At 32.4% G+C, this 13,201-nt stretch overlaps 1 protein-coding gene across 1 annotated transcript in view; it reads left to right on the forward strand.

Annotated features, from left to right (window-relative positions):
- LOC310641754 (glypican-5-like) overlaps nucleotides 1-13,201 on the forward strand; it is a 342,245-nt gene that overhangs the window by 135,461 nt on the left and 193,583 nt on the right. Inside the window, exons 5-6 of the mRNA XM_083364996.1 lie at nucleotides 394-453; nucleotides 1,292-1,417. Of these exons, the coding sequence (XP_083221122.1) occupies nucleotides 394-453; nucleotides 1,292-1,417 (186 nt within the window). The remainder of the gene's footprint in view (nucleotides 1-393; nucleotides 454-1,291; nucleotides 1,418-13,201) is intronic.

The raw sequence follows: 13,201 nt of genomic DNA on the forward strand, positions 1-13,201 counted from the left end.
TTATGATGTTCTCAGATATAACAATAATATTTTTAACATGACATGGATATGTCAGAAATAAAAAGATTTATTTTCATTATTGTATACTTTATAGTCATAGCCATTTCTTTTTGTTTTTTTAAGAAATAAAAGTATTTCCATATAATTTAGAAAACAATCCAAATCCTCAACAGAGGGGGCACAGTGTAAAAAGAATTAAATTAGTGGATCAATCATACTATTTTTAAAATATAGGTCGAAGAATATTTTAATAGGAGTCATTCTTTTCTGATTTAATCCTGTGCATGTTTATCTTTTCTTTCAAATAATTTATTACATTTTGTTTCTCATTTCTTTCTTCATTTACCTGAATTCCCTCTTTTCCCCTTGGCTATTCTCCTTGGCCTACTCCAGTTCTCTGCCTCTGAAATCTTCAAAGAATGACAAATCCAGAAGTTTGAAAAAAATGTCTCGGTAAGAATGCAAAGAAGTCAACCTACCTTTGTCTCTTCATTTTAATGAAGGTTTTTCATACATTCTAAGAAGAGAAAGATTAATTTAATGTTACCATAATATTCGTTTACCAGGTGTGGGCAGAGTATGGCTCTCCAAAAGTTGTTAAACTATAACTCCTAAAATCTAAATTTAAAATTACTGTTAAATACAAATCCAACAGGTAGATACGCATTTCAGGATTTGATTTGTGCTTTAGAAACTATTTGGCACCAACTTTCCTCTCCATTTTAAAAATATTGACATATTAACAGGGTGGCATAGATATGAATAGGAAACAGATTATTTGGAGGTACTGTACATCAAGATGGAAATCTGCTTACTCTATCAAAAGATATTGTCCATCAATTCCATCTTTTTTTAAAAATGAACAATTTAAATGAAATGCTAGGATGTTTGAATAGTTGATGACATTTCATGTAAATACTATCTTTACTCTAAGAATTTTTAGCTACAGATTTGGCTTTTGCAACCCATTGGATTTTCTTTACTTTGTTCTCTATTATGCTCAGATATGTACATAAAAAGAGAGGCAGAAAATATATATTATTCAATTACAACATTCCTTTACCTCATGAATTTGATCAATTTACATCTAAAATATGATTCAATTGGTCTAGTTCAAGTGATGAATTAGAATTTAATGAAGTATGAAACCATCTCTTCATTCACTTTCTAAATAACCTTAAGGAATCTTTGTATCCCTTGCATTATTGCATTATTAAGATAAGGAAGAAAGAAATATATAGTTAATGATTTATTTAAAATTTATTTATTTATTTCTGTATTTAATTTCTAGGGAATTTATCAGTTATATGAAACGATCCAGAACTTTTTATGCCTCTTTGACAGAAAGGCTTTGTGATGGTGATCTCGTGATGAAAGACAGCTCAACTTGCTGGAATGGCCAAGATGTGGTAGAAAGGTAATTGTGAAAGATTTCATTTAAAGAGACAGTATTTTAGCCCTAATTATCTATGAAATATATAATGTTAGACTTTGTGCATTCCTTGCTAGTTCCTCTGGATCATGAAAAGGATTTTTCTACCTGTAAAAGGGAAGATAAAGCATATTAGCTGGACCTTCAAAATAAGTTCACTGAAAACAAACATAGTGTTATTTTAACTGGTTGATAAGGGGAAAAAATGAAATAATTTGTTTTGAAATTTTGGTGAGAGTTTTATTGTATCTGGATTAAAGACTGAAATAGGACACAATGGTTAAGAGATGCATAGAATAGATAAAGAGTGGCAGCCTATATTAGTCATTTTCTTCACATTAAACATTGTGATCTTTCATTTGATAAGGAGATGTTCCACTGCAGTAATTTTTGGGTACCCTTGAGTATTTACAAATGATTTTGTAGCTTTTTAAAATAAAAAATGATATTATGATCATATGGTTATTTAAATGTTTTAAAGTGCGCAGTAGTCAAAGTTCTCTTGACAGTTTACAATAAAACACACAAAAAGAGGACTTTAAAGGTCCAATACAGCACTTTGAATTGGATCCAGAAATTGGACTAGAACCAGTGTATATGGCAAATATGTTTATATGGGCCAGGATCAATGAACAATCTAGTTAGTTCTAATATGAACCAACTGAAATTGTGTGATGGTATGTGGGAATGATCTTGGTAGACAGGAAGAAAATAGATGATTAAATAAAGGGTGAGCCAAGCGGCACATGAGTTCACAGAAGGAATGGGTGTGTGACAAATCTCTCAGAAGGGGCCCTCCCTAGCTTCTTGCACTGGAAAGGCAATATGTGTTTTCATATTTTCAAGATTTGGTTCATGTAATCTTACAATAAAGTTACAGCTAGGACTTCTAGATATGCTTCTTGTCTGGAAGGCTTGTCTTGAAGGACTGATAAGTTTCTAGAATGATTTCCAAATGACTCCCATATGCAATAGCAATAGCACTTAGTAAAGCTCGTAGTGCTTTACAAAACTCTCTAAGCAGTGTACAGAGTCAGCATATGCCCCCAAACAATCTTGGTCCTCATTTTACCAACCTCAGGAGGATGGAAGGCTGAGTCAAACTTGAGCCAGTCAGGATTGAACTTCTGGCAATCACCTGAATTAACCTGCAATACTGCATTCTAACCACTACATCACTATGGCTCTACAACACAACACAAGCTCTTGACTGGTTGACAATTCAGAAAAACAAACACAATCCTATAATCTAATAATACATTAGCTGTGAAAGTTTGATCCCAACAAATATTTTTTTTGTTTAAATGATCACATGATGATTTTGTATGACTTTCCTTTTAATAATTTATTTGGAATCAATTGAAAAATTTGTGTTTCCCTAAGATGACTTTAAAGATTACCTATGCTATTACTGTGACCTTTGTTTGGCTACAATGGATGTGGGCTTAACGTATAAATTTTTAAAGAGCAAAGTGGAATTTTGTCCACATGAAGTATAATTCTTAACCATTGTTAAGCTCAGTAGTGGGAAGTGGGGATATTCAGGCACCAAGAGGGGCAATATTTGGAAAGGAAACTGGATTGTTTATAGTTTGAGGAAGACTTGGAGAAAGTTATGAATTCTTTCCTCCTTTAGCAGCTCCCTTTCTTCATTTCTAAAGCCTGGTAGGCTTTAAGGTCTCTAAATGGCGGCAACAGCTGCCATGGTCATAGTCCTACATGCTCTATGCAGCACAGTGAATTCAGTCTAGAATTTAGATTTTATTTTTCCAAAATCATCATCATCTCTTTTTTTACTAATTGAAACAAATATATACCATTGATAGGTTAGGGCAAAAGGACATAGTTGAATGATGTATCATGAAATTCCTGTTGAACTGGTATTTAGCTTGGTATAATGACAGAATTAATCTACAATCACTGTTTGACTTCCCCCTTTTAAGTAAAGATAATCTGTCCATGATGACATCAGAGCACAAAAGATGTATCTGTAATGATCCTTACAACTGAGTCTTTCTGTATGCTGTTTTGCCGTGTGTGTGCTTTCTAGATGAATTTTTAAACCTGTGTGCTTTGAACCTGATTTACTTAAAGGTAAAGGTTCCCCCGCACATGCGTGCTAGTCATTTCCAACTCTAGGGGCCGGTGCTCATCTCCGTTTCAAAGCCGAAGAGCCAGGGAGGATGTCCAAGGATGTCTCCGTGGCCATGTGGCCAGCATGACTAGACACCAAAGGTGCACGGAACACTGTTACCTTCCCACCATAGTGGTCCCTATTTTTCTACTTGCATTTTTACGTGCTTTTGAACTGCTAGGTTGGCAGAAGCTGGGACGAGTAACAGGCACTCACTCTGTTACACGGCACTTGGGATTCGATCAGCCAAACTGCCGACCTTCTGATTTACCAGAATAATGTAACTTAATTAGACAAAGGATTGTTTAAAATAAAGGGTCTGTGTTACTTGATATTGAGGTGGCATATATTTCACCAAGGCAATCTGATTACAGGCTTAACAGTTCAGTAGCTATCCAAAAGGTTATATTGAAACTCAAACTGATGTATCTTAGAATTCCATCTTAAAGAGCAAACAATAGTTATACAGCTGTTGCAATATGATCAAACAAGCAGAGACATTTGCCATGTTTTAAGCATAGGTTTTTGAATTATTGGATATTCAGGCTATATGAATTTTTAAAGTTTACTTATGTGGAGCTGCAAATGAAACACCTTTTCAGAATGCTTCTGGGAAACACTACAGTGACTCATTGCTAATAGATGAAGTACCAATGATGGCTGCTATGCTTCACTCAGCAAGTGCCATATGTGTGATACATATACAGGAATTACTTTCATCAAAGCACAGAAGGGACTGTAATACTGAAGGCCTATTTGTTTTACTCTGTTTACTGAGAATTGCAAATAGTCTGCATTTAGATTCCATTAATTTCTTATGGTAAAGTAGCAAATGAATCCCATGCTATCCATGCCCAAAAATTGCAGTAGTAATAAATTTGTTATGCAAAATGATAGTAACAGGAGGTTCTAGTTTCAAAAAGTGTCAGATGTCATATTTAATGATTGCATCCTGATTTTTACTGGATTTAGTTTCTAATGGAACTAAATTTTACCACTGCCTTAGGGAAACAAAGAACAGTTAAGGCTACCATCCAATACCCTATTAACCCATCTGAGTTATTGCAACTTGCTTCTGAATAATGACAAACAGTATATCAGTCTGGATTTCATTTTTTTAATAAACCCTTAACTAAAAAAAATGCAAAAAGGCATTGCATGAACTGGTTATAAATATGTTGAATATAAGATTGCTGTATATGATTTAAAAAGTATGGAGATATAAAGTGCATGGTATTAGTATGTGTTTTTTTCTTTCTTCTGTTCAATTATGTCTGATTCTCTGTCTGGACAATCTCCTGAAGATTGCTTGGCAAGCTTTTTTAGAAGTGTTTTGCCATTGTTTGCTTCCTAGGACTGAGAGAAAATGACTGATCTAAGATCGTCAAGCTGACTTTGTGGCAGAAGTGGAACTATATCACAATGTCCTGGTTTCTAGCCTGATGCCTTAACCTTATACCAATCTGACTTTCTAGTATAAATTAGATTTACGCTATTTTAAAAGCTTTGGCCTTAATTTCTTTTCCTTATTATTCTTTATTCCCTTTTCTATGTTTTATATAACGTATATACATTCTTTCCATAAAATAGAATATTGTAATGGTATATGTTTTAAACATATTTCTTTAATCAAGATAAACAGAGGACAGGAGGATCCCTTGTTTTAAAACTGTTTTAATTATGAACTTCACAGTAGATCCAGAACTTTTTAAAAATTAATAAATAGTTTTGTATCTAAGGGAAGGATGATTCAAAAATATAGAACCATGGGAAATTAAATAGAATCTACCTGCAGAACACTGATTTGGCAGATTAAAAGTGAAACAAGTATTTTCAAGTAACAAGATGGAGTTGCTACTCATCAAAAAACTTTTAGTTCATGATTGGCTTCTATGTTGGCTCTGGAAGTCACACTGTGTCAAAATGTGGGTCCTTGATTTGGGCTTTCTCCTGATTTCTTGGCTCCTGCTGAAGTAGATGTTGATATCTATATTTTACTCACAGAATTCTCTGGGTGGCACTCAGCTGTATGAGAAGAGAAGACCCAATTTTAATATGGCTGATTAACCACATTTTGAAATAACAGAAATACTATATATTATTACTGAACCCTTTTAGGCCACTCAGAATCTAATATAACATAAAAATGCCATTGCCTTAGGACCTGCTATGAATTCCAAGAGTGGAGTGTAATACAAGACTTGAAACCCCTAGGTGCCTATATTAGCTGTGCATCCAATTCTGTGTAATTTAGTAGTAGATTGCAAAATGATATTACCATTTATTATTAAGCAACAGTTCAAACAGAAGATTTCTAGAGCTTGGGTGGTTTTGTGATGTTATTAACTTTTCCCTTTCTAAATAGAAGCAGAATTAACACTTACGCAAGATGCATTTATGCCTCGGGAACTTCAATGGAAACAACTATAAACTCTTAGATTTAATTTTCTTCAGTTTCAAGCAAGTATGTGCTACAGCATTCCCACTTCTCTCTCCATTGCCTTTAAACCAAGCATTCTCTTAATTTCCAAGTGGGCTGAATTAGCTAGTTTCATATGGTGGCCACACATTGAGATTTGGCAAAACACCCAAAACTTCCTTATCACCCACAGAGGCAGCTGATTATAAACAGATTTTCCAAATGTACAAAGAGATGTCTATCTAATAAAGACCATTTCTCCATCATCTCCACTTTGGCTGTAACAAATTGTTTCCTGGACCTGTATACCTACATTTTATTCTCAATAACAAGTTTAGTTTAAACTTGTATTTTTTTTTAAAAAAAATGTTTTTTATCAGTCTAGTGTTCAGTTACTTAGAACATCTGATATTAGAACAGTGTTTTTCAACCTTGGCAACTTTAATATGTGTGCAACTCATCTTCCAGAATTGCCCAGGTGAGGTTGAGAAACACTGCATTAACGTATTTGGAAGAAGCATAGGATTGCTCTAGCAAAGAACAGAATAATTATTTTGAAAAGCTTGACATATTTCAGGGGTGCTAATCTGCACAAAGAATATATGCAGGGTTTTTTTAAAGTATTTATCCGATTTTTGGCTAGATATCGAAAACCACAGTAAACATGCCTTATTTGGAAATATCAAATTATGCCAATGTTAATTAAAACATTTTGTTAAACTTGAGCAACACAATTTTTTTATCTCCATTAAGAAATTTATCAAAGACTATTGGCAAAATGATCAGGCAAAGTCTGGGAACTATTGATCTTAGAAAAATTAACCATTAGGGTTCAAATTGTCAAAAAAAATCCCTTCAGAAGGGTATTTAATGCTAAATTGCTAACAATTTTTATTATTATACTATTAGTTACAACATAATAATTGACTTTTTTAAAAAATGAAATATTAAAATAGGGCAAATTTATCACTCTTCACATCCATAAAGCTAATAATCTAATTATTCATTTATAAGTACTTGTAAAAATGTGTGGTTTATAAAAGATGGTTTATAAAATATGCAGAAGGTTAAATCTTTACCTGTAATTTATTCATTACTACAGCTGTTTAATTCTGGTGTTAGATTTTTCTATTATTTGAATAATGTCACAAGAATTGAAATGCAGAATGTGATTACCCCACCTCCCTCAAAAAAAATAGGAGGTTATGAATTTATCCTAGAATAGGAGTAAGCATCCTATAATCTGAGGGCCCATTTTCATAGTTCAGAAATAGATAAAATGCTACTAAAATATTAAAAACTAGGCATATCTGAGCAAAACAAAAATAATCTACCAAAGTTCCTTGCAAGCCCAGTCAAGTCACACATGTCTTTGTATATTCCACTCATTTTGTTGCTCTTATTCCTCTGTCCTTTTTTCCCTAGAATTTCTAATAATAATTTATTCTGTTAACTGTGCAAATCTCTACATGTGTGCTATAAATTTTGCTATGTATGTTTAATGGGATTTAGGAATGTAACTTAAATGTAGTTCAACAAATGGATATGTTTGTTTAGTCTTCAGTAGCTCTTAATATTTGTGCAAAATGAGGGAAGCTGGACACTGTAATACTTTGCAGAGCAAATTTACTCTTAATTCATTCCATTCTGTGTTATTTTAAAAGGAGTATTTTCAGACAACATTTTGCTGTTGAAATAAAAATCCCTAATGATACAGATTTAGATCAGAAATAACTGATTAAAGTAATAGTCAAAGGTTAATTTCACTACAATAAAATTCATGATATAGGAATCTGTATGCTTTTCCAATGGTGATAAAAAACAGAAGTTCAAGAGTTGGTTGCACTAATTCATTTTCTTTAAACTGTTTAAATTGACAGTTGCCATGGCTTCATTGTAATTGATGCTATTCATTTTGTGGGGGTAAATTTCTATTTGTCATGAGATTTGCTTTTCCCCCCTTCGAAAGAAGTATGTATTAATTCAAATGCAAATGTAAACTGAGAAATGAATTTGAATTTCAAAGCAATTTCAGTGCTAGCATTTAAAAACAAATTCAGCAGGAGGAAAAATGTCATTAAAGAGGAACAGAATAATCTGAAGGTCAGGGTCACATTCCTGAGATATGTATAGAATGTGGACCTTCTCCAGTTACAACTCAAAGGTACTTATTTTACTTAATATAAAATGTCTGAACAAAGAACAAAAACCAAAGTTGTAATAAAATAGACTTCTAATTGTAAAAAAAAAGCCTATGAGTTTTTCATAATCCTAATAAAATGATTAACATTCACTGGTTCCACTACTTGAGTTATAAAAAGTTTTCTGATATATTTATTAAAACCTACTAGACCTTTAGTGTTCATACAGATAGTCCTTGATTTACAACCACAATTGACCACCAAATTTATGCTGTTAAGTGAATTTTGCACAATTTTACAACCTTTATTGCCATAGCTGTTAAGTGAAGCATTGCAGTTTTTTTAAAGAGAAATATTTAATTTAATATAAGTAGGCCTTGTTTAGTTCAGGTTGAGAAATCAGAATCAATAGATGTGCAACCAAGGTTGCTATTAGATCTGAAAATCAGAACATGTTTTCATAAGATTATTTATAATTTACTGAATGTTAGAATATTCTTAAAGAATATTTTGCCTAGTAGAAGTGCACAAAATCTAAAAAGAAATCTTAATTTGGTTGATATTCTGCCCCAGTATTGAATTATAAATTATGCACTTGTGTGTACAGCATGACATTGGGACGAATATGTAGCTGTCTTGGGATAAAGTAGATGTTGCAATAAAGCTCTATTCCTTGGTACAATTATAAGGATTCCTGAATAATTTATAACAGATGACTCCATAAATGTACATAGGGTTCTATTGACAGATAAGTCCCCAAGTGAATTAAATCATTTTATAGGAGCATGTCTGTTCTCATCCTAAGGGGGTTGTGGTTTCCTCCAGATTTCAACCCATTCCCACAGAGTGGGTCTGCTAAGCCTCATGTTAAATTCTTAAGTGAGCTGTATTAAGTTGATAGAGCAAAGTATTTCAGTTGTTTTGGGTAATGGAAATACAAAATATCAGCAAGTACCAAATCATTGAATTATTTCAAGTCCATAAACTGTTGTGGAGAAGGTTAAAAAAGAGAATATGTAATGTGCCAGTTCACCAATTTTTAAAACTTATTTACTGTATTATTGCTATAGATTGGTGGGAAGAAAAGGCCTGTTAATAATATTTTGTTCATTTCAATATTCATATAAATATCATAATCATATTATACATAACTGACTGAGTTATTCATGAGAATAAGAATAAGGCAACATACACTCTTTGCAAAGAATTGCTCACATCTTCTCCCTCCGTCCCTAAAAGTATGACACTGATACTTAAGTTTATTATCCCTATTATTTCCTTTTCTGCTGAGAAGGATTTGTCCCTTTTTATTATTTCAGAATGGGTTTTTTGTAGTGTTGTTAGAAGAGATCTGCTTAGGGACATTTTTTCAGCTGTTCATTTAATTTCTTTTTTAGCGTAGAATTCCTTGGTAGTTTGATCTTACTAATAAAAAAACCCAATTATATAATGTCACTACTTATCTAAAAAAATCTTATGCAACATATAGCATGATAACAATTATGGTCAACCATGTGTGATTCAGAGAAAATATTGAAAAGCAATAATGATTGGAAATCCTTTTTTAAAATGCCAGCGAAGGTGAGAGAGATGTTTGCCTATGGATCTCTTGCAGATCTAGCAACTGTCAGAAATTTATGGAAAGAAACTTCTTTGCCCACTTTTATCCATGCCATTTAATTTGCTCCTTGAAACATCATGGTGAGACAATCTTTAGATTTTAAGGCAATGAGTAGAAATTATTTTTGTATACTGATGATATCCTAAAATTCTGGACCAGAACACTACCTCTTTTTCTAATTTTATAAAGGTAGTATGGTATTTTAGAAAATATAATAACATTATAAGATAAATTGGCATAAATAATGTTTACTTCCCTTGGCTTCTAACAGATCAGTACAGCTGTATAAAGAGTTGGGTTGATCATTTTAAATATGTAGGCCTTTATATACCCAAACTTATATTTAGATATGTCAAATAAATATGTTGACATTTTTTAAAAAAAGGTTAATTCATGAGTTAAATTTCTTTACGTTTGTGGAATAAAATTAATATTACTAAAATAAATACTGTCCTCTCATTTGATTTATAGTCTTAGAGGTGTCCTTGTGTTAAAAGCAAATAAATAATTCCTTCATATTGATAAATTATTTAGGAAGTGTATTTGGGATAGTGAATCCTCAAGGCTTCTTACTCCGTTCACAGAGAATTGACATATAGAGATTATATTCCTCTTTTAAATTGATAAAGAATTCTATACAGTTTTCAGAATTACTGAATCTATCAACAATAATTATAATGGGATTAGTTATGCAGAGAGAATTTGAATGCTCTAAAAGAATAATTTGGATAAAAGGAAAAATTATGTTAAAATACTTTCAAATAGAAACATCTAATTCTGAATAACTGGCACAGTACCAGTTTCCTCATTTATCAAACCAACTTATAATATTTTTTTTAAAAAAGTATCTTTTGAAATGTTTCAGAACTTTTAATGAAATTATCCTTGATCCTATTAAAGATTACACAACTCACTTCATTGCTAAAATGAAATTTTATATAGATAATATTCCATATTTCAATTGAATTGGTTTGCCAGAGTACTGGAAAGAAAAATTATATATACAACATTTTTAGTTAATCCCTTCAATCAACCATACAAAGAATTATATATTAAAATGAGAAAGTAAAAAGAAATAGACAATGAAGTTGATTAAAAATAATTTATTAGCAGAATTTGATCTGAAGCAGATCAGGTTTCATAGCAAGTATTCCCTTTGCACACTACAGTATTTCCCTCATATGTTAGAGTAAGCTGAACACAAATCTATTCATCTATTCCACCCAACAGGTGCATGTTGCACATGAAGTATGTACAATATTATTTTCTTTTTTTTATTGAAAAGTTTTATCATACATTTTATCTTTAACAGTCCCCCCTACCCCTCCCCTACCCCTCCCTCCCTACCCCTACCCCCCTCCCCTCCCCCCGACTTCCCAGAGCTAAGTACAAGGTATAAAAAACAAAAAAACAATCATAAACATCCATATGCTAACAACCATAAACTCTAAAATCTATCACTCTCTAGCTCATATAGGATAACTACAAACACTATTAATATTAAATATAAAAAGAAAAAAGGGAAAAAAAGAAAAAAGAAAGGAAGACTTATTCAAATGCTACATGAAACTTCTTAGTCCCATATTTGTTCTGGATATACTCAATCCATTTTCTCCACTCCATAACATAACGTTCTTGCGTGTGATCTTTCAAATAAGCCGAGATCTTTGCCATCTCTGCCAGGTCAGAAACCTTTAAAGTCCATTCTTCTATAGTCGGCAGTTCCTCCTTCTTCCAATATTGACCTACTAAGAGTCTTGCTACCGTAATTAAATTCAACATCAGCTTAGTGTCCACAACCGTAGCATCTGTAATTATACCCAACAAAAAAAGTTGCGGACAAAACTTTATCCTTTGCTTGAAAATCTTCTGCATGTTCCACCATATTTTTATCCAAAAAGCCTTAACCTTTTTACAGGTCCACCATATGTGAAAATATGTTGCATCTTCATCGCCACACCTCCAGCATTTAGGCTGATAATTCGGATACATACTTGCAAGTTTTTTAGGATCTAGATGCCATCTATAAAACATTTTATAAAAGTTCTCTCTTAAATTTTGCGCTTGTGTAAATTTTACGTTCCTCACCCAAATCTTTTCCCACGTGTCCATTGTAATAACTTCTTGAATGTTTTGGGCCCATTTTATCATACAATCTTTAACAAGTTCTGTTTCTGAGTCAATTTCTATCAATGCAAGATATATCCGTTTAATATGTGCTGGACCCTGATTTCTAATTTGCTTTATCAAATTTTCATCAGTCATTGTAAAACCATTTTTCTGATCTTCTTTCCACCTGGCCCGTAGCTGAGTATATTGAAACCAATTTTGAACAATCTTCTCATCTCGCAAGAGGCTATATGGTTTCAAACACCAGACATTTCTTTCCAAGCTTAAAATCTCCTTGTACGTAGTCACATCATGTTTAAAACCAACATTTATATTTTCTATTGCATGTTTTGGGATTGCCCACAATGGTATCTTACAATCTAGCTTATGTCTGTACTTCTTCCAAACTCTCAACAATGCCTGTCTTAAAATATGCACTCTAAACACATTATCTACCTTCTTATCATACAACAAATATGCATGCCAGCCAAACAACAAGTCGTGGCCCTCAAGATTTAATAATCTCTCTTGTGTCAAATTGATCCAATCACTTATTCCTGCTAACGCAGCAGCTTCATAATATAATTTAAAATTAGGCATTTTAAGACCACCTCTTTCACGAGTATCCTGCATAATCTTAAGTTTAACTCGCGGCCTTTTCCCTGCCCAAACAAATTTATTGATACCTCGCTGCCATTCCTCCAAATTAGAATCTTTCTTAAGAACCGGTATCATTTGAAATAAAAATAAGAATTTAGGCAGGACATTCATTTTCATAAAGTGTGAACTCTGTGATATTTATGCTGCCTTTTAAATTCTTGGAGATGGGATAAAAGGCAGCTAATATCCATGTCTTGTCAGCATTTGGCTACATTTTGTTTCTACATTGTAGACAATAATTTTCACATTGAAAATATAGCAGGATTAATGTAAACATTTGAATACTAAGTTATGTCATATTTATCATATATGACAAAGCATATGCCATGTTTAGTTTTAGAATATTTGGATTTCAAAAGACAAGCTAGTCATTTAAGAAAAAAATTAATTTGGTTAACTATTCTGAAACAGGAAAAAGTATGCTATTGTATCACTGACACTTGTTGGTTTTATTCCACTCTGCAAATGTTGATGACAAGAGAAAATATCGAACAAAACAATTATACATGTGAAGGTATTTATTCAGCATTAGACAAATTCTGATTTGTCTCTTATCTCTCAATTTGTAATAGATCATTTTGTTTAAACAAGTTTACAAACTTTTATTATTTAATTCTGACATTAGTGACAATTGCGTGCTAAATGCCATGAAATAATTCAAAAATTCTGGCAAAAAATATACATG

This window comes from Vipera ursinii (assembly GCF_947247035.1).
Source record: "Vipera ursinii genome assembly, chromosome: 5".
Classification (NCBI taxonomy): Eukaryota; Metazoa; Chordata; class Lepidosauria; order Squamata; family Viperidae; genus Vipera; species Vipera ursinii.